Source organism: Salvelinus alpinus, chromosome 26 (genome assembly GCF_045679555.1).
Source record: "Salvelinus alpinus chromosome 26, SLU_Salpinus.1, whole genome shotgun sequence".
In the NCBI taxonomy this organism is placed as follows: Eukaryota; Metazoa; Chordata; class Actinopteri; order Salmoniformes; family Salmonidae; genus Salvelinus; species Salvelinus alpinus.
In genome coordinates this window covers 46124513-46145065 of record NC_092111.1, presented here as the reverse complement: position 1 = coordinate 46145065, position 20553 = coordinate 46124513, and the positions used below count along the sequence as shown (strand labels likewise).

At 43.3% G+C, this 20553-nt stretch overlaps 1 protein-coding gene across 2 annotated transcripts; it reads right to left on the bottom strand.

The window, feature by feature from the left end:
• Positions 1 to 664: 664 nt before the first annotated feature.
• On the bottom strand, positions 665 to 18926 carry cibar1 (CBY1 interacting BAR domain containing 1). 2 transcript variants are annotated; one of them, XM_071369070.1, is made up of 9 exons: positions 18717 to 18926; positions 18219 to 18453; positions 17929 to 17997; positions 16330 to 16431; positions 14085 to 14090; positions 12884 to 12988; positions 11837 to 11950; positions 3023 to 3142; positions 665 to 1237 (listed from the first exon to the last, which is right to left on the bottom strand). In XM_071369070.1, exons 1-9 carry the CDS (start codon positions 18743 to 18745, stop codon positions 1124 to 1126), a joined length of 894 nt encoding a protein of 297 aa, XP_071225171.1. In that variant the 5' UTR covers positions 18746 to 18926; the 3' UTR covers positions 665 to 1123. The 2 variants fall into 2 exon arrangements, with proteins under 2 accessions (XP_071225171.1, XP_071225170.1); XM_071369069.1 differs by lacking the exons at positions 14085 to 14090; positions 16330 to 16431.
• Positions 18927 to 20553: the final 1627 nt, after the last annotated feature.

Below are 20553 nucleotides of genomic sequence, written 5' to 3'. Positions count from 1 at the left end.
CACCATCATTATGACCAGGGACTGGATTGGTCAGTTCTCATCCACCACCTTCATTATGACCAGGGACTGGATGGGTCTAATCCACCTTCATTATGACCAGTGACTGGATGGGTCTAATCCACCTTCATTATGACCAGGGACTGGATGGGTCTAATCCACCCCCATCATTATGACCAGGGACTGGATGGGTCTAATCCACCACCATCATTATGACCAGGGACTGGATGGGTCTAATCCACCCCCATCATTATGACCAGGGACTGGATGGGTCAGTTCTAATCCACCACCTTCATTATGACCAGGGACTGGATGGGTCAGTTCTAATCCACCACCTTCATTATGACCAGGGACTGGATGGGTCAGTTCTAATCCACCACCTTCATTATGACCAGGGACTGGATGGGTCAGTTCTAATCCACCACCTTCATTATGACCAGGGACTGGATGGGTCAGTTCTAATCCACCACCTTCATTATGACCAGGGACTGGATGGGTCTAATCCACCACCTTCATTATGACCAGTGTGAGTCAGTTTCAACTGCAACTAAACCCTCCTGTTATCACCACTGTGACTGTGTATCATTCAACACATGGTGCCAATAAGTCTACATGGCAACAACAAGACATTGAAGGGTCAGATTAAGACTTCTGAACAATTTCTGACTTCCATTGTTGAGTCCACTGACTTTATTCCATAAAACAACAGGTTTCTATTCTGGAAGGCTTATACAATACAGGCAACATTGCCACACAAAACAAATACAGATTTGGCACTTTGTTATATACAAATATAAGTAGACATTAATACTGCCACATTACAAAGACATTGATATCCCACCATCCCTTTGGTCAATGAAATGGTTAAAAACAAACAGTTATTTCAGCTCCAGAATTGGAAATAATAACGACCATGTACAACTGCTGTTCTGGGTTAAAAACACTTTACGTGAATATTATTCTGTCCCAAGTGGCACCCTATTCCCTATATAGTGCACTTACTTTTGACCAGAGCCCTATGGCCCCTGTTTAGGACATCATTTCATGGCCATAAAGAACACACTATTTGCTAGAAAACCTCATCCCACCATGAATGAAAAGAAACTAATCAAAACAGATTTCCAATTCATTCATCGTCTGTGACTTCTTCAAGATCATCATCTTCCTCTTCATCATCCACATCTTCGTCATCTCCCTCCTCGTCCTCTCTCCTCCTCTGTCTGCTCGGGGTCAGTGATTGCTATAGAAAGCAGGAAGTCATTCAGTAAATAGGCTAACTAAAAATATTATCACTATGGTAACTAGAACTTGTTACCATAATAAAACCATGTATTCTGTGACTGTGCTGTAAAGTACATTATTCAATGCAACTTTGTATCAGTCTGTTTGTGCTATCATGCCAAGCCATATTTGGAGTTGGCAAGCACACAACCAGTATCTGAGACCAGGGCTAGGCTAGTATCTGAGACCAGGGCTAGGCTAGTGTCTGAGACCAGGGCTAGGCTAGTGTCTGAGACCAGGGCTAGCATCTGAGACCAGGGCTAGGCTAGTGTCTGAGACCAGGGCTAGCATCTGAGACCAGGGGTAGGCTAGCGTCTGAGACCAGGGCTAGCATCTGAGACCAGGGGTAGGCTAGCGTCTGAGACCAGGGCTAGGCGTCTGAGACCAGGGCTAGGCTAGCGTCTGAGACCAGGGCTAGCGTCGGAGACCAGGGCTAGGCTAGCATCTGAGACCAGGGCTAGCGTCGGAGACCAGGGCTAGGCTAGCATCTGAGACCAGGGCTAGGCTAGCGTCTGAGACCAGGGCTAGGCTAGCGTCTGAGACCAGGGCTAGGCTAGCGTCTGAGACCAGGGCTAGGCTAGCGTCTGAGACCAGGGCTAGGCTAGTGTCTGAGACCAGGGCTAGGCTAGCGTCTGAGACCAGGGCTAGGCTAGTGTCTGAGACCAGGGCTAGGCTAGTGTCTGAGACCAGGGCTAGCATCTGAGACCAGGGCTAGGCTAGTGTCTGAGACCAGGGCTAGCATCTGAGACCAGGGGTAGGCTAGCGTCTGAGACCAGGGCTAGGCGTCTGAGACCAGGGCTAGGCTAGCGTCTGAGACCAGGGCTAGCGTCGGAGACCAGGGCTAGGCTAGCATCTGAGACCAGGGCTAGCGTCGGAGACCAGGGCTAGGCTAGCATCTGAGACCAGGGCTAGGCTAGCGTCTGAGACCAGGGCTAGGCTAGTGTCTGAGACCAGGGCTAGGCTAGCGTCTGAGACCAGGGCTAGGCTAGTGTCTGAGACCAGGGCTAGGCTAGTGTCTGAGACCAGGGCTAGGCTAGTGTCTGAGACCAGGGCTAGGCTAGTGTCTGAGACCAGGGCTAGGCTAGTGTCTGAGACCAGGGCTAGGCTAGTGTCTGAGACCAGGGCTAGGCTAGTGTCTGAGACCAGGGCTAGGCTAGTGTCTGAGACCAGGGCTAGGCTAGTGTCTGAGACCAGGGCTAGGCTAGTGTCTGAGACCAGGGCTAGGCTAGTGTCTGAGACCAGGGCTAGGCTAGTGTCTGAGACCAGGGCTAGGCTAGTGTCTGAGACCAGGGCTAGGCTAGCGTCTGAGACCAGGGCTAGGCTAGTCCCGGAGACCAGGCTCAGCATCTTCAAAGACAGAGAGGAGATGGAAATAAAGCAGGCTACCTCTCTGTGTTCCTGTGAAGAGGTTAGTTAGGTTGTGATGATAAGGATGATGTTGCTGTACAAAGCTCAGATACAGCCTGACTGATAAAGCTACAGTAAGGGATATTAACAAGGGCCATAGAACGCTCTGCTTTTCTATGAGGAAAACGGATACATGGGGGATTCTGCATGGAGCAAAGCCCATGTTGGAAGCATCAAGATTACCCCATTAACACTCCCATCAATCACAACAAGTGGTTGAATTACACTACAGTTATCAGGCACCAACAGTAGATGCCTGGCCACAGAAGAAGCCAAAAGGTACCCGTTCAGAACCTGAAGAGAGTAAGTTGGTTTTAGGCACCATCCAGTATCTTACCTGTAAGGTCCCCGTTTTACTCAGGGTAGACGCAGTCAGATTGAGTGATGTTTTGGAATTAGCACGCACTATTTCTAAGCGAGACTGGTAGTCAGGGGGGTGCAGCAGGCTCCTGAATACCTGCCAAAACAGGACGGAGGGCTGGCTATACTCTTCCATTTTGAAATCCCCCCAAAATATGCGCTTCTGCTGGCCTCTTGAACTGACAATTGGATGTAAAACAATGGACATTTCCAGAACGTAAACAAATGTGTTCTGTCTTTGATAGCCAATTATAAATGAGTATGAAGAATGGAACACTGTCAATAATCTGCAGAATCCTAGACATTACCCTGGATAAAAGTCCTATTACACTGGATATACATGCAGTGTTACCAGTATATACAGTTGAAGTCAGAAGTTTACATACACCTTAGCTAAATACATTTGAACTCAGGTTTTTCACAATTCCCGACATTTATTCCTAGTAAATTTCCCTGTCTTGGGTCAGTTAGGGTCACAACTTTATTTTAAGAATGTAAAATGTCAGAATAATAGGAGAGAGAATAATTTTTTCAGCTTTTACTTCTTTCATCACATTCCCAGTGGGTCAGAATTTTACATACACTCAATTAGTATTTGGTAGCATTGCCTTTAAATTGTTGAACTTGGGTCAAACGTTTCAGGTAGCCTTCTACAAGCTTCCCACAATAAGTTGGGTGAATTTTGGCCCATTCCTCCTGACAGAGCTGGAGTAACTGAGTCAGGTTTGTAGGCCTCCTTGCTCGCACATGCTTTTTCAGTTCTGCCCACACATTTTCTATGGGATTGAGATCAGGGCTTGGTGATGGCCACTCCAATACCTTGACTTTGCTGTCCTTAAGCCATTTTGCCACAACTTTGGAAGTATGCTTGGGGTCATTGTCTATTTGGAAGACCCATTTGCGACCAAGCTGTAACTTCCTGACTGATGTCTTGAGATGTTGCTTCAATATATCCACATACTTTTCCTTCCTCATGATGCCATCTATTTTGTGAAGTGCACCAGTCCCTCTTGCAGCAAAGCACCCCCACAACATGATGCTGCCACCCCCGTGCTTCATGGTTGGGATGGTTTTCTTGCAAGCCTGTCCTTTTTCCTCCAACATAACGATGGTCATTATGGCCAAACAGATCTATTTTTGTTTCATCAGACCAGAGGACATTAATCCAAAAAGTACGATCTTTGTCCCTATGTGCAGTTGCAAACCGTAGTCTGGCTTTTTTATGGCGGTTTTGGAGCAGTGGCTTCTTCCTTGCTGAGCAGCCTTTCAGCCTATGTCGATATAGGACTCGTTCTACTGAGGACATAGATACTTTTGTACCTGTTTCCTCCAGCATCTTCACAAGGTACTTTGCTGTTGTTCTGGGATTGATTTGCACTTTTTGCACTAAAGTACGTTCATCTCTAGGAGACAGAACGCGTCTCCTTCCTGAGCGGTATGACGGCTAAATGGTCCCATGGTGTTTATACTTGCGTACTATGGTTTGTACAGATGAATGTGGTACCTTCAGGCGTTTGGAAATTGCTCCCAAGGATGAAACAGACTTGTGAAGGTCTACCATTTTTTTTCTGAGGTCTTGGCTGATTTCTATAGATCTTCCCATGATGTCAAGCAAAGAGGCACTGAGTTTGAAGGTAGGCCTTGAAATACATCCACAGGTACACCTCCAATTGACTCAAATGATGTAAATTAGCCTACCAGAAGCTTCTAAAGCCATGACATTTTCTGAAATTTTCCAAGCTGTTTAAAACTTTTTGACGCAAGGAGGCAGAATTTTTATGTTTGGAAAAATAACGTTCCCAATGTAAACGTTCCCATATTCCAGATGCTGGAATATGCATATAATTGACAGATTAGGATAGAAAACACTCTAAAGTTTTCAAAACTGTCAAAATATTGTCTGTGAGTATAACAGAACTGATTTTGCAGGCGAAAACCTGAGGAAATTCAACCCGGAAGTGCCTCTTATTTTGAAAAATCCCTGTTCCATTGCCTGCCTATCCTCCATTTAAAGGGATATCAACCAGATTCCTTTTCCAATGGCTTCCACAGGTTGTGAACAGGCTTTAGACATAGTTTCAAGCTTTTATTCTGAAAATTGAGCGAGATTTATCAGAACGCGTCAGTGGATGGCCAGGTGTCCTTTGATTAGTTCATGCGCGCGAAAGTTGTAGCTCAACATTTTCTTTCTCTCTAGTATTGAATAGTTTACCGTCCGGTTGAAATATTATCGATTATTTATGTTAAAAACAACCTGAGGATTGAGTATAAAAAACGTTAGACATGTTTCTACGAACTTTACCGATACTATTTGGAATTTTCGTCTTCCTTTCATGACTGCTGGAGCCTGTTGATTTCTGAACATAACGCACCAACCAAATGGAGGTTTTTGGATATAAAAATAATATTTATCGAACAAAAGGAACATTTATTGTGTAACTGGGAGTCTCGTGAGTGCAAATATCCGAAGATTATCAAAAGGTAAGCAATTAATTTTATTGCTTTTCTGACTTTCGTGACCAATCTACATTGCTGCTAGCTGTTCGTAATGTTTTGTCTAGTGATCGATAAACTGACAAACGCTTGGATTGCTTTTGCTGTAAAGCATATTTTCAAAATCTGACACGATAGGTGGATTAACAACAAGCTAAGCTGTGTTTTGGTATATTTCACTTGTGATTTCATGGAGCCAAAAAAATTATAGTATTTTTTTTTTTTAATTTTGCGCTCTGCAATTCAACGGTTGTTTACGAAAACGATCCCGTTAAAGGGATCCGTGCGCCAAGAGGTTAACTTCTTTGGGACTGGGGGGCAGTATTGAGTAGCTTGGAAAAAAAGGTGCCCAGAGTAAACTGCCTGCTACTCAGTCCTAAAGGCTAGAATATGCATATAATTAGTAGATTTGGATAGAAAACCCTCTGAAGTTTCTAAAACTGTTTGAATGATGTATGTGAGTATAACAGAACTCATATGGCAGGCAAAAACCAGAGAAAAAATCCAACCAGGAAGTGGGAAATCTGAGGTTTGTAGTATTTCAACTCTTTGCCTATCCAAGATACAGTGGAACTGGGGGCATGTTCCACTTCCTAAGGCTTCCACTAGATGTCAACAGTCTTTAGAACCTTGTTTGATGCTTCTACTGTGAAGGAGGGGGGAATGGGAGCTGAATGAGTCAGGTGTCTGGCATGAGCTGATCAAGCACGCTCACGTGAGAGTTAGGGCATCGCATTTCTACAGATAAAGGAATTCTCCGGTTGGAACATTATTGAAGATTTATGTTAAAAACATCCTAAAGATTGATTCTATACTTCGTTTGACATGTTTCTACGAACTGTAATATGACTTTTCGTCTGAACTTTCGCCTGGACCTGCCCGCGCGTCGTGAGTTTGGATTGTGTACTAAACGCGCGAACAAAAAGGAGGTATTTGGACGTAAATTATGGACTTTATCGAACAAATCATTTTTTTTTTGTGGAACTGCGATTCCTGGGAGTGCATTCTGATGAAGATCATCAAAGGTAAGTGAATATTTATAATGCTATTTCTGACTTTATTGACTCCACAACATTGGCGGATATCTGTATGGCTTGCTTTGTTGTCTGAGCGCTGTACTCAGATTATTGCATGGTTTGCTTTTTTCGGTAAAGCTTTTTTGAAATCTGACACAGCGGTTGCATTAAGGAGAAGTGGATCTAAAATTCCATGCATAACACTTTTAGCAATGTTTATTATGAGTATTTCTGTAAATTGATGTGGCTCTCTGCAAAATCACCGGATGTTTTGGAACTACTGAACGTAACGCGCCAATGTAAACTGAGATTTTTGGATATAAATATGAACTTTACCGAACAAAACATACATGTATTGTGTAACATGAAGTCCTATGACTGTCATCTGATGAAGATCATCAAAGGTTAGTGGTAAATTTTATCTCTAATTTGTGCTTTTTGTGACTCCTATCTTTGTCTGGAAAAATGTCTGTGCTTATTGTGGTTTGGTGTGACCTAACATAACATGTGACCACACTTTGGTGGGATTAACAACAAGATAACCTTTAAAATGGTATAAAACACATGTATGTCTGAGGAATTTTAATTATGAGATTTCTGGTTTTTGAATTTGGCGCCCTGCACTTGGCCCCTAAGACCCTCAACTTTTACAGATGCACAATCGAGAGCATCCTGTCGGGCTGTATCACCGTCATTAAAACTAATTTTTCCAACAATTGTTTACAGACATATTATTTCACTTATAATTCACTGTATCACAATTCCAGTGGGTCAGAAGTTTACATACACTAAGTTGACTGTGCCTTTAAAATCCCCAGCTACAATAAATCAGGATATGTGGTTTCCAGTTTGCATAAAGTCCAGTGTAGTTCATTGAGGGCCATCGTGAATATCCGGCTTGAGGGGAAATATACACGGCTGTGACTATAACCGAAGAGAATTCTCTTGGGAGGTAATACGGTCGGCATTTGATTGTGAGGTATTCTAGGTCGGGTGAACAAAAGGACTTGAGTTTCTGTATGTTATCACAATCACACCATGAGTAGTTACTCATAGCTGCCCATCCAACTAGCTAGCAATAGGCAGTTAGCTAGATAAATATTTCTAGAACAAAGTCAAAGTTGGATATTAGTAAAGGATATATTATAGAGCCAGATAAGCAGCATGTTAATTTCAAGCAAAACACATGTAAGTGAATGGGTATGTTAATTTCAAGCAAAACACATGTAAGTGAATGGGTATGTTAATTTCAAGCAAAACACATGTAAGTGAATGGGTATGTTAATTTCAAGGAAAACACATGTAAGTGAATGGGTATGTTAATTTCAAGCAAAACACATGTAAGTGAATGGGTATGTTAATTTCAAGCAAAACACATGTAAGTGAATGGGTATGTTAATTTCAAGCAAAACACATGTAAGTGAATGGGTATGGAACTTGTACGGAGGAAGACAGGTTCCAACGTTACGAAACTTTCTTTACCCTTCGTGGTCGTTGCTAAGCCAAACAATGGGCCTCATGTCATTGACGATAGAAACTTTCCCCCATAACAACGCATCGTCCTCTGCCCTTCCTTCAGGATCTGTAGCTAATCATACAATTCTAAGAATAGAAACGCTAAGCACACAACGAGGAAAATATTGTGCAAGCAAGGAGCCCAGTAATCAAACTGACAATCTAATTACACCTCAGTATAAAACCAACCAACCAGTTAAAAGTATTTCCCCAGAAACCACTAAGTGTGTTAATCAAGGACTCATCAGGGGAAAGTGTGGAGAATGCATTCCACTAAGTCCTTGCTAGCATCCCAAATGGCAACCTAGTCCCTATTTAGTGCACCACTTTTGACCAGAGCCCTATGTAAAGATAGTGCACTATAAGTCGCTCTGGATAAGAGCGTCTGCTAAATGACTTAAATGTAAATGTAATATAGGGAATAGGGAGTCATTTAGGGCAAACCCCTTGATCAGGTCGAGCTCGATCCTTGTTGTCATTTCTGCTTTTTAGAATGAATCAATCTCCCATTGCTCACGCACAAGGTGAGTCACTCAAACAGGTTATCCAGGGTGACAGTTTCATTTGATTTGAATGACAGATGAGTTTAAAAAACAAAACAAAAAAGAAGGAGAGTGGAAAAATAGGTATCTGCTGCAGAAGAAAATACTTTCATTGCACAACTACTGCAGAGATTGATAGAACATAGTACTTGTTGGCTTGGGTGTTCAGTCAAACACGTCGAAGCCATCGATTTAACAACAGTGCTATAATGTTGGGTCGTGTACAGTAGGGAGAAACGTTTTGAACACTGAGTGAAACAGGGAGGCGTTCAAAAAAATTGAAAATGGGACACAGTTTTTTTGTTTTCTGTTGCAACATGTTTTGCTACAGTATTGAACATGACCCTGGTCTGCCCAGTGCCCCATAGCACCAGGCATACTGCAGTATTGAACATGACCCTGGTCTGCCCAGTGCCCCATAGCACCAGGCATACTGCAGTATTGAACATGACCCTGGTCTGCCCAGTGCCCCATAGCACCAGGCATACTGCAGTATTGAACATGACCCTGGTCTGCCCAGTGCCCCATAGCACCAGGCATACTGCAGTATTGAACATGACCCTGGTCTGCCCAGTGCCCCATAGCACCAGGCATACTGCAGTATTGAACATGACCCTGGTCTGCCCAGTGCCCCATAGCACCAGGCATACTGCAGACATGGAGAAGTGGGAAGTCGCCCCTAGACCCTGCTCTTGGGTGTGTTTTGCATTTCCCCCCACTAATGGTTAAGGTCAAGATTGGAGGAGGGGAAGCTGATCCTAGATCTGTAACCAAGGGGAAATTTCACCCCAGAACTGCCAACAGCCTGAGAGACAGGGTGTTTTTGCCAAGCATCAGGACCTGTATTCACAACCCGTCTCAGATCAGTGCTGATCTAGGATCAGGCCCCCACTGTCCATGTAATCTGATTAGTTAGGATCCACAACACGTCTCAGATCAGTGCTGATCTAGGATCAGGCCCCCACTGTCCATGTAATCTGATTCGTTAGGATCCACAACACGTCTCAGATCAGTGCTGATCTAGGATCAGGCCCCCACTGTCCATGTAATCTGATTCGTTAGGATCCACAACACGTCTCAGATCAGTGCTGATCTAGGATCAGGCCCCCACTGTCCATGTAATCTGATTCGTTAGGATCCACAACGCGTCTCAGATCAGTGCTGATCTAGGATCAGGCCCCAACTGTCCATGTAATCTGATTCGTTAGGATCCACAACGTGACTCAGATCAGTGCTGATCTAGGATCAGGCCCCCACTGTCCATGTAATCTGATTCGTTAGGATCCACAACCCGTCTCAGATCAGTGCTGATCTAGGATCAGGCCCCCACTGTCCATGTAATCTGATTCGTTAGGATCCACAACACGTCTCAGATCAGTGCTGATCTAGGATCAGGCCCCCACTGTCCATGTAATCTGATTCGTTAGGATCCACAACCCGTCTCAGATCAGTGCTGATCTAGGATCAGGCCCCCACTGTCCATGTAATCTGATTCGTTAGGAACCACAACGCGTCTCAGATCAGTGCTGATCTAGGATCAGGCCCCCACTGTCCATGTAATCTGATTCGTTAGGATCCACAACGCGACTCAGAGTTGAGAATGGAAACATTTTCCTCTTAAAAAATAAAAAGCTGAGCATGAAGATTTCACAAAGCCTATTTCACTTATAACCACGAGGCTACTAAATAATCTCATTCCTATTTGGATTATTTAATCAACCTAGGCTACATCACGCTATTTCAGATTATCGCTTTGGAGCGCAATATCACGTTGTTTAAAAAATCTGTCTAAAATTGGGCATGTTGGGAAATAGAAGGCAGCCGTGAAAATGATACGACCTTTCAAACATTATTGACCTGATGCCACTTTATATAATGTTTACATACCCTACATTACTCATCATATTGTACTCTATACCATCTACTGCACCTTGATGTAATGTATCACTAGCCACTTTAAACAATGCCACTTTTATATAATGTTCTCATACCCTACATTACTCATCTCATATGTATATACTGTACTCTATACCATCTACTGCATCTTGCCATCTTTATGTAATATATCACTAGCCACTTTAAACTATGCCACTTTATGTTTATATACCCTACATTACTCACCTCATATGTATATACTGTACTCTATACCATCTACTGCATCTTGCCATCTTTATGTAATATATCACTAGCCACTTTAAACTATGCCACTTTATGTTTATATACCCTACATTACTCATCTCATATGTATATACTGTACTCTATACCATCTACTGCATCTTGCCTGTGCCGTTCGGCCATCGCTCATCCATATATTTATATGTACATATTCTTATTCATTCCTTTACACATGTGTGTATAAGGTAGTTGTTGTGAATTTGTTAGATTACTTGTTAGATATTACTGCATGGTCGGAACTAGAAGCACAAGCATTTCGCTACACTCGCATTAACATCTGCTAACCATGTGTATGTGACAAATACATTTGATTTAGAAATTTGATTTGAAGTGATTTAGTTGTTGAACAAGACTGACGAGTGTGTTGGTACGTATAACGGTAATACTATCATAATTCAGATTTGAACAACCGTCATACTGTATGATTCAGTGCAAAATGCCCATCACATTATTCAAAATATCAGAATTTGTAAAAAAAAAAAAAAATGTGTTCTGCATGCCAACATATTAGGCAATAATTAATAGGAGGCAAAGTGATCGTGTCATAAGAAAATCACATCAAACGTTTTCCAATTGCAACATGTGATGTAGTCACATTCACTCTGGTTGTCTGAAACGTTCTGTAGAGTTCACAGCTGGCGATGCCTCATTGCGATGGGTTATTCTCCACTATTTACAACAATGCCAATGCACGTCATCACTATCTTGCCTTTGCGGTACCTCAAACATGTTGTGATTACCAGCTGAGATAAACTTCTACATGTTTACTCCAGAGTTTGTCTGAGCAGTGTCTTGACATCACACTAAAACCTCCTCTGAGCTGGGAGGTTTGTTGTTCTCCTAAAACAAGTTACCAGGATTCCTAGAACCTTTTCTGATATGCTTTATGAATACAGGCCCATCTGCTATAACCCTTACCTCCATATCCTCCTCTCCTATAATCCTTACCTCCATATCCTCCTCTTCCTCTCCTATAATCCTTACCTCCATATCCTCCTCTTCCTCTCCTATAACCCTTACCTCCATATCCTCCTCTCCTATAACCCTTACCTCCAGATCCTCCTCTTCGTCTACGTTGTGTATGCTCTGGTAAGCTGTGGTGTACGCCTCCAACGCCTTGGCATGGAACGACATCTCCACCGTCAGAAACTCCCCAAAGATCTTCTACAGGGAGAGAGAGGAGAATAAGAACAGTATCACATTGTCAATACAGCACAATAGGAAGTAATGACAACGATCAAATAAATAAAGGGTTGACGTGGCCATAATCAATTAGTGTAATAATGATTAAACAGATTACATTCAACAAAAAATGACTGCTGAAAATCTGATCACAAAGAAACACAGGATGCTATTTGGAGAGAGACACAGAGAGATACATAGAGACAAAGAGAAATAGAAAATCATGAGAAAACAAAAAGATAATTGCTTGACACAAAAAACAGAGTAAACTAGAATGCTATTTGGTCCTAAACAGAGAGTACACAGTGGCAGAATACCTGACCACAGTGACTGACCCAAACTTAAGGAAAGCTTTGACTATGTACAGACTCAGTGAACATAGCCTTGCTATTGAGAAAGGCCGCCGTAGGCAGACCTGGCTGCCAAGAGAAGACAGGCTATGTGCACACTGCCTACAAAATGAGGTGGAAACTGAGCTGCACTTCCTAACCTCCTGCCAAATGTATGACCATATTAGAGACACATATTTCCCTCAGATTACACAGACCCACAAACAACTCGAAAACAAACCCATTTTTGATAAACTCCCATATCTACTGGGTGAAATACCAGTGTGACATCACAGCAGCAAGATTTGTGACCTGTTGCCACAAGAAAAGGGCAACCAGTGAAGAACAAACACCATTGTAAATACAACCCATATTTATGCATATTTATTTTCCCTTTTGTACTTTAACTATTTGCACATAATATTACATTTATAATGTCTTTATTGTTTTGGAACTTTTGTGAGTGTGATGTTCACTGTTCATTTTGTATTGTTTATTTAACTTTGTTTATCTAATTCACCTGCTTTGGCAATGTTAACATATGTTTCCCAATAAATCCCTCCAATTGAGATTGAGAGAGAGAGACCTTGATATCTTGTATTTTCTGCTTTTCAAACGCGTCTATGGTCTCCTCCAGTTGTCGTGTCGTGCGCGTGGCATCCATCGTGGCTCTCTGCAGGTCACTTTCAGCCTGTTGTCATGACGACACAATGGGACACACAACATACACTTCAAATCATTTTCATAAATGGCTATTTTGACTAAATAATATATATATATATGTCTCAAGATAAAGAGATTTGTTGAAAAGAATGACTATACTGGACTGCAATCATTCGACTCCAGAACTCCAGAGTTCTCACAGCAGATTCAGAAGACACCCACCTGAGACTGTTGGCATCATTAAGGAAATTAAAGACACCCACCTGGGACCGTTGGCATCATTAAGGGAATTAAAGACACCCACCTGGGACCGTTGGCATCATTAAGGGAATTAAAGACACCCACCTGGGACCGTTGGCATCATTAAGGGAATTAAAGACACCCACCTGGGACTGTTGGCATCATTAAGGGAATTAAAGACACCCACCTGAGACTGTTGGCATCATTAAGGGAATTAAAGACACCCACCTGGGACTGTTGGCATCATTAAGGGAATTAAAGACACCCACCTGGGACTGCTGGCATCATTAAGGGAATTAAAGACACCCACCTGGGACTGTTGGCATCATTAAGGGAATTAAAGACACCCACCTGGGACTGTTGGCATCATTAAGGGAATTAAAGACACCCACCTGGGACTGTTGGCTTCATTAAGGGAATTAAAGACACCCACCTGGGACCGTTGGCATCATTAAGGGAATTAAAGACACCCACCTGGGACTGTTGGCATCATTAAGGGAATTAAAGACACCCACCTGGGACCGTTGGCATCATTAAGGGAATTAAAGACACCCACCTGGGACTGTTGGCATCATTAAGGGAATTAAAGACACCCACCTGAGACTGTTGGCATCATGAAGGGAATTAAAGACACCCACCTGGGACTGTTGGCATCATTAAGGGAATTAAAGACACCCACCTGGGACTGTTGGCATCATTAAGGGAATTAAAGACACCCACCTGGGACTGTTGGCATCATTAAGGGAATTAAAGACACCCACCTGGGACTGTTGGCATCATTAAGGGAATTAAAGACACCCACCTGGGACTGTTGGCATCATTAAGGGAATTAAAGACACCCACCTGAGACTGTTGGCATCATTAAGGGAATTAAAGACACCCACCTGGGACTGTTGGCATCATTAAGGGAATTAGGACATTAGCAATTAGAAAAATAACTAAATCCTTGTTCACCTCTCTTTAATATAGTTATGAATAACAGTGACAGTGACAGTAATCAACATATTGGTGTTTAGTCTCATCCCATTGACCTTACTAGTGTTTAGTCTCCTCCCATTGACCTTACTAGTGTTAAGTCTCCTCCCATTGACCTTACTAGTGTTTAGTCTCATCCCATTGACCTTACTAGTGTTTAGTCTCCTCCCATTGACCTTACTAGTGTTTAGTCTCATCCCATTGACCTTACTAGTGTTTAGTCTCCTCCCATTGACCTTACTGGTGTTTAGTTTCATCCCATTGACCTTACTAGTGTTTAGTGTCATCCCATTGACCCTACTAGTGTTTAGTCTCCTCCCATTGACCTTACTAGTGTTTAGTCTCCTCCCATTGACCTTACTAGTGTTTAGTCTCATCCCATTGACCTTACCGGTGTTTAGTCTCCTCCCATTGACCTTACTGGTGTTTAGTCTCCTCCCATTGACCTTCCTAGTGTTTAGTCTCCTCCCAATGACCTTACTAGTGTTTAGTCTCATCCCATTGACCTTGCTAGTGTTTAGTCTCATCCCATTGACCTTACTGGTGTTTAGTCTCCTCCCATTGACCTTACTGGTGTTTAGTCTCCTCCGATTGACCTTCCTAGTGTTTAGTCTCCTCCCAATGACCTTACTAGTGTTTAGTCTCATCCCATTGACCTTGCTAGTGTTTAGTCTCATCCCATTGACCTTACTGGTGTTTAGTCTCCTCCCATTGACCTTACTAGTGTTTAGTCTCATCCCATTGACCTTACTGGTGTTTAGTCTCCTCCCATTGACTTTACTAGTGTTTAGTCTCCTCCCATTGACCTTACTGGTGTTTAGTCTCCTCCCAATGACCTTACTAGTGTTTAGTCTCATCCCATTGACCTTACTGGTGTTTAGTCTCCTCCCATTGACCTTACTAGTGTTTAGTCTCCTCCCATTGACCTTACTAGTGTTTAGTCTCCTCCCATTGACCTTACTAGTGTTTAGTCTCCTCCCATTGACCTTACTAGTGTTTAGTCTCCTCCCATTGACCTTACTAGTGTTTAGTCTCCTCCCATTGACCTTACTAGTGTTTAGTCTCCTCCCATTGACCTTACTAGTGTTTAGTCTCCTCCCATTGACCTTACTAGTGTTTAGTCTCCTCCCATTGACCTTACTAGTGTTTAGTCCCCTCCCATTGACCTTCCTAGTGTTTAGTCTCCTCCCATTGACCTTACTAGTGTTTAGTCTCATCCCATTGACCTTCCTAGTGTTTAGTCTCCTCCCATTGACCTTACTAGTGTTTAGTCTCCTCCCATTGACCTTACTAGTGTTTAGTCTCCTCCCATTGACCTTACTAGTGTTTAGTCTCCTCCCATTGACCTTACTAGTTTTTAGTCTCCTCCCATTGACCTTACTAGTGTTTAGTCTCCTCCCATTGACCTTACTAGTGTTTAGTCTCCTCCCATTGACCTTACTGGTGTTTAGTCTCGTCCCATTGACCCTACTAGTGTTTAGTCTCATCCCATTGACCTTACTGGTGTTTAGTCTCATCCCATTGACCCTACTAGTGTTTAGTCTCATCCCATTGACCTTACTGGTGTTTAGTCTCATCCCATTGACCTTACTAGTGTTTAGTCTCCTCCCATTGACCTTACTGGTGTTTAGTCTCATCCCATTGACCTTACTAGTGTTTAGTCTCCTCCCATTGACCTTACTGGTGTTTAGTCTCCTCCCATTGACCTTGCTAGTGTTTAGTCTCATCCCATTGACCTTACTAGTGTTTAGTCTCCTCCCATTGACCTTCCTAGTGTTTAGTCTCCTCCCATTGACCTTACTAGTGTTTAGTCTCATCCCATTGCCCTTACTAGTGTTTAGTCTCATCCCATTGACCTTACCAGTGTTTAGTCTCATCCCATTGACCTTACTAGTGTTTAGTCTCATCCCATTGACCTTACCGGTGTTTAGTCTCATCCCATTGACCTTACTAGTGTTTAGTCTCATCCCATTGACCTTACTAGTGTTTAGTCTCATCCCATTGACCTTACTAGCGTTTAGTCTCATCCCAATGACCTTACTAGTGTTTAGTCTCATCCCATTGACACGCGAACACATACACCAGGTGAATAACAATGTAGTCTAATACATGACTGGTGTAAAGGGATGATAGGTGAGAGAGCATTAAGGATACAATGATCTGTCTGTCAGAGGGGTTTCTCTGTCTCATTCTCTCCAGCTGCTGCATCTGTTTAGACTCCCTGTTCCTGGCACTCTGACTGGTCTTCAGGTCCTCCTGTCAATCACAGAGGTGCATGTTGAGGCAGCTGGGGTTAGTGGATTAAATCATGGTGTTTCAAATCACACACTATTCCCTGTATAGTGCACTAGTTTTGACCAGGAATCTATGGGCGACGGACAAGAGTAGTGAACTATAAAGGGAATATAGTGTCATTTGGGAGCCATTTTTATACATATTTCAATAAAATTACGATTTCAATTAAGATCACAGAAAGATCCAACCAACCGTAGAATAAAGCCAGGCCACAGTAAGATCCAACCAACTGTAGAATACAGCCAGGCCACAGTAAGATCCAACCAACTGTAGAATACAGCCAGGCCACAGTAAGATCCAACCAACTGTAGAATACAGCCAGGCCACAGTAAGATCCAACCAACTGTAGAATACAGCCAGGCCACAGTAAGATCCAACCAACTGTAGAATACAGCCAGGCCACAGTAAGATCCAACCAACTGTAGAATACCCTAACCCTAACCCAATGGTCGGTTGGTTGGATCTTACTGTGACCTGGCTGTATTCTACGGTTGGTTGGATCTTACTGTGACCTGGCTGTATTCTACAGTTGGACCAGTCAGAGTATATAGCCACCCTATCATTGACTTGGTACTGGTACCTCGTGTATATAGCCATGCTATTGTTGCTCATTGTGCATTTCTTCCTTGTGTTACAATTTCTTTTAAATTATTTGTTTTATTTCACTTAGTATTTTATTGTACTCTGCATTGTTGGGAAGGGTCCACAAGTAAGCATTTCACTGATAGTCTACACCTGTTTCCGAAGCATGTGACAATTAAAATGTTATTTGAGGGAGGGAATCTATTTTCATTGGTCCTCAACTCGTGGCTCAGTCATTTCATTCAGGGTAAGTGGAGTTAGCTGTGTGCTAGCCTGCCCCAGAACAGGACAGTTCTGAAGGGCTCAGTCATTTCATTCAGGGTAAGTGGAGTTAGCCGTGTGCTAGCCTGCCCCAGAACAGGACAGTTCTGAAGGGCTCAGTCATTTCATTCAGGGTAAGTGGAGTTAGCCGTGTGCTAGCCTGCCCCAGAACAGGACAGTTCTGAAGGACTCAGTCATTTCATTCAGGGTAAGTGGAGTTAGCCGTGTGCTAGCCTGCCCCAGAACAGGACAGTTCTGAAGGACTCAGTCATTTCATTCAGGGTAAGTGGAGTTAGCCGTGTGCTAGCCTGCCCCAGAACAGGACAGTTCTGAAGGATTTGTTGCCATAGAAATGTACCTGGATAAAAGGGGAGCCACTTTCATATGACCGGTTATCCCCGAGTTGAACTCAGTTGACCAAAGTTACTTGCTAACTCCTCAAACCTGCTCGTTATGATACCCCTCAGGTGTGCAACGGACTTTCTGTTTTTTTGACACCACAAAATAAGAGGATAACTGTCACCCAAAACAGTAGGCCTATACATCAGAACAGAAAAACGACCATAGCAAACGAACAGCAGTCTTATCCAAATATGGGAAAGGACTGTATCTTACCCTTTTAAGTTTAACAACACTTCCATAGCTTTTCAAAGGCTCTACCACTTTGGCTTCAAGCCTCTCCACCTGAAAATACATTGGGAATATCAAAGTTATTTAGTTAATTCATTCCTGGGAGGATTTGAAATCCTAGGTGGCTAGATTAGAACACAAAATACCTGCAGACGAAACATTCTCCAATAGTCTGATCAATAGAAGTCTGTACTATTTTCAATAACAACCATATTTATATAATACATCCATTATGATTGAAAATGATTAGGCAATACTATGGTGCATAGGCTTACCTCTGCTTGACGGTAATCCTGAACTTTGGCAAGGTTGTCTGCAAACTGCTTCATACCCCTCTGCAGATTTGGCGTTTCTGTCTCCGCATAGATGCTGATCTCTCTGACCAGTAGGTCTGCCTTGTCCCGTAACCTCGCCGTTTTACGCACGTAGGCTGCGAACAGTTGGCACATCTCTCCAAAGTGCTTCTCCGTGTTGGTGATGTTCTCCTGGATCTGTCTGGTCTGGCTGTCTCTGTGATGGGAACATACAGGTAACTTTAGCTAGCTAACCTGGTTAAAGTTAACTAAGTTACATGGCTAGCCTAACTATCATATAAACACTGATATCAAGCTAAAGTTGAACGCAATAGCTAGCCAGCTAGTTAAAGAAGAAAAGGTTAGCTAGCTAACTAAACAAATCACTAAAAAGTTATATAAATCAAGAATTTTGCAAGATGTCTAACGTCTTTACGATAGTTAGTTTTCTTTGTCTTGCAAGTTGTAAACATGTGTTACCTTGCCCTTGCATCCGGAGTCCGGCTCATAACTGCAGAGTAAAAGGTGGTAATGCGATCCAGTATAAAACAATGCTACGAGCCAGATAAGCTACTGATCCAGCAATTAGGTAACGTTAGCTAGCTAACGGGTGAGTGTGATTGATTTGCTCGTGTAATAAGCTAGCAAGCTTCACGTCCGGGAGCCGTTTCCATGGAGTTTATTTTTTCCGGTAAAGTATGATGGGAAATGGAGGCGTCCACTAGGTATTCCGTCACTGACTACATGTTATGGACATCAACTGCATGTGTCCATTCTTTGTCTTATTTTTACTAAAGAATTCTAATTTAAAAAATAATAATTTATTGTTCTAGATATTTCAGATGTATCATTATTAGTTGGTTTTAGGCTACACAACCCCAACAGATGGGATATTGCCTTTAATTAACCATGGACCATCTACAATTCTTGAATTATATCTAGTGGAACTAACATTACTCTCCACCACTGGTGACAAGGACATTTAATTAATTATAGGCCTACCTGTTGCTGACATGTTGGCTGGGTCGTCCTGAAGTCCTATTATCCACACGAATCCAAAGACCGAGGTAAAGTTGGTTTTATATTCAACAGACATTCACCAAAAACCGGTACCGAGTCAATGTGGAGGCTATATACAGGGGGTACCGGTACAGAGTCAATGTGGAGGCTATATACAGGGTGTTACGGTACAGAGTCAATGTGGAGGCTATATACAGGGTGTTACGGTACAGAGTCAATGTGGAGGCTATATACATTTACATTTACATTTAAGTCATTTAGCAGACGCTCTTATCCAGAGCGACTTACAAATTGGTGCATTCACCTAATGACATCCAGTGGAACAGCCACTTTACAATAGTGCATCTAAATCTTTTAAGGGGGGGGGGGGGGGGGGCAGAAGGATTGCTTTATCCTAGGTATATACAGGGGGTACCGGTACAGAGTCAATGTGGAGGCTATATACAGGGGGTACCGGTACAGAGTCAATGTGGAGGCTATATACAGGGGATACCGGTACAGAGTCAATGTGGAGGCTATATACAGGGGGTAGCGGTATCGAGTAAGTGTGGAGGCTCTATACAGGGGGTACCGGTACCGAGTCAATGTGCAGGGGTTCAGGTTAGTTGAGGTAAGTTGGAAAGTGACTATGCATTGATAATAAACAGCGAGGACATCAGGTGGGTCTGGGTGTTGGGCAGAGCCCCTAGGTCCTGGAGAACAGGTAATGGAGGATATCAGGTCGGTCTGGGTGTTGGGCAGAACCCCTAGGTCCTGGTGAACAGGTAATGGAGGACATCAGGTGGGTCTGGGTGTTGGGCAGAACCCCTAGGTCCTGGAGAACAGGTAATGGAGGATATCAGGTGGGTCTGGGTGTTGGGCAGAACCCCTAGGTCCTGGAGAACAGGTAATGGAGGACATCAGGTGGGTCTGGGTGTTGGGCAGAACCCCTAGGTCCTGGAGAACAGGAAATGGAGGACATCAGGTGGGTCTGGGTGTTGGGCAGAACCCCTAGGTCCTGGAGAACAGGTAATGGAGGACATCAGGTGGGTCTGGGTGTTGGGCAGAACCCCTAGGTCCTGGAGAACAGGTAATGGAGGACCTCAGGTGGGTCCAGGTCTGGGTGTTGGGCAGAACCCCCTAGGTCCTGGAGAACAGGTAATGGAGGATATCAGGTGGGTCCAGGTCTGGGTGTTGGGCAGAACCCCCTAGGTCCTGGAGAACAGGTAATGGAGGACATCAGGTGGGTCTGGGTGTTGGGCAGAACCCCTAGGTCCTGGAGAACAGGTAATGGAGGACATCAGGTGGGTCTGGGTGT

Bases quoted from the DNA above. Each gene is read 5' to 3' on its own strand.
- cibar1 (XM_071369070.1), bottom strand. From the start codon at position 18,745: ATGAGCCGGACTCCGGATGCAAGGGCAAG. The intron at 18,454-18,716 runs GTAACACATGTT...TTCCCATCACAG, and splicing joins ACTCCGGATGCAAGGGCAAG to AGACAGCCAGACCAGACAGA. The intron at 17,998-18,218 runs GTAAGCCTATGC...ATGTATTTTCAG, and splicing joins AGGATTACCGTCAAGCAGAG to GTGGAGAGGCTTGAAGCCAA.